The 606-nt window shown below is 68.8% G+C and overlaps 1 protein-coding gene across 1 annotated transcript in view; it reads left to right on the top strand.

The window, feature by feature from the left end:
• Positions 1-606, top strand: part of PRR5 (proline rich 5) — a 16,949-nt gene that overhangs the window by 15,452 nt on the left and 891 nt on the right. Inside the window, exon 7 of the mRNA XM_015593526.1 lies at positions 567-601. Within this exon, the coding sequence (XP_015449012.1) occupies positions 567-601 (35 nt within the window). The remainder of the gene's footprint in view (positions 1-566; positions 602-606) is intronic.

Below are 606 nucleotides of genomic sequence, written 5' to 3'. Positions count from 1 at the left end.
TGCCCGCCCTGGGGCCCGCCCGTGTGGGTTTGTTGTCCCTCCCGCACGAGGACTCCAGCTCTAAGGACCGGCTGTGTCTGCCCAAGAAAGTGCCGGCACACAGCAAGTGCTAAGATTTGTTGACTTTCCCCAGGTGAGGGAACTGAGGCACATGCACAGGTCACTGGCAAGGTGTACATTTGAACCTGGGCGGTTGGCTTCGGTCCCCCCGCTCCAGCCCCCGTCCAAGCTGAGAGGCGGGGACCAAGGAGCCAAGGAGACAGACGAGCCCAGTGTCAGCGTGGGAGAGGGGGAGCAGCATCCCTCCCCGCAGCTGCAGCGGCCAGGCTGCCGGGCAGGAGCGTGGAGGGGCCGGCCCTGGTGTGCACTGCCGGCCTCCCGTGTAGCTGCGCCGCGTGCAGGGCGGGGTGCACGGCCGGCACCCCTGGCATCTGGCTGCCTGGCATCTGGCAGAAGGAAGGGCCTGCCACGCCAGCTAGCTAGGTTTGCCCAGCGTGCGCCCCGTGCGCATGCGCGTCCCGGCCTCCGGCGCCTGACGCCTGTCTGTCCCTGCCTGTCCCCTGCAGAGCAGCACCTGCTGCGCCGCTCCCGCTCGGGGGACGTCCT

This window comes from Pteropus alecto, unplaced genomic scaffold (genome assembly GCF_000325575.1).
Source record: "Pteropus alecto unplaced genomic scaffold, ASM32557v1 scaffold157, whole genome shotgun sequence".
Classification (NCBI taxonomy): domain Eukaryota; kingdom Metazoa; phylum Chordata; class Mammalia; order Chiroptera; family Pteropodidae; genus Pteropus; species Pteropus alecto.
This window is presented reverse-complemented; position numbering and strand designations above follow the sequence as displayed.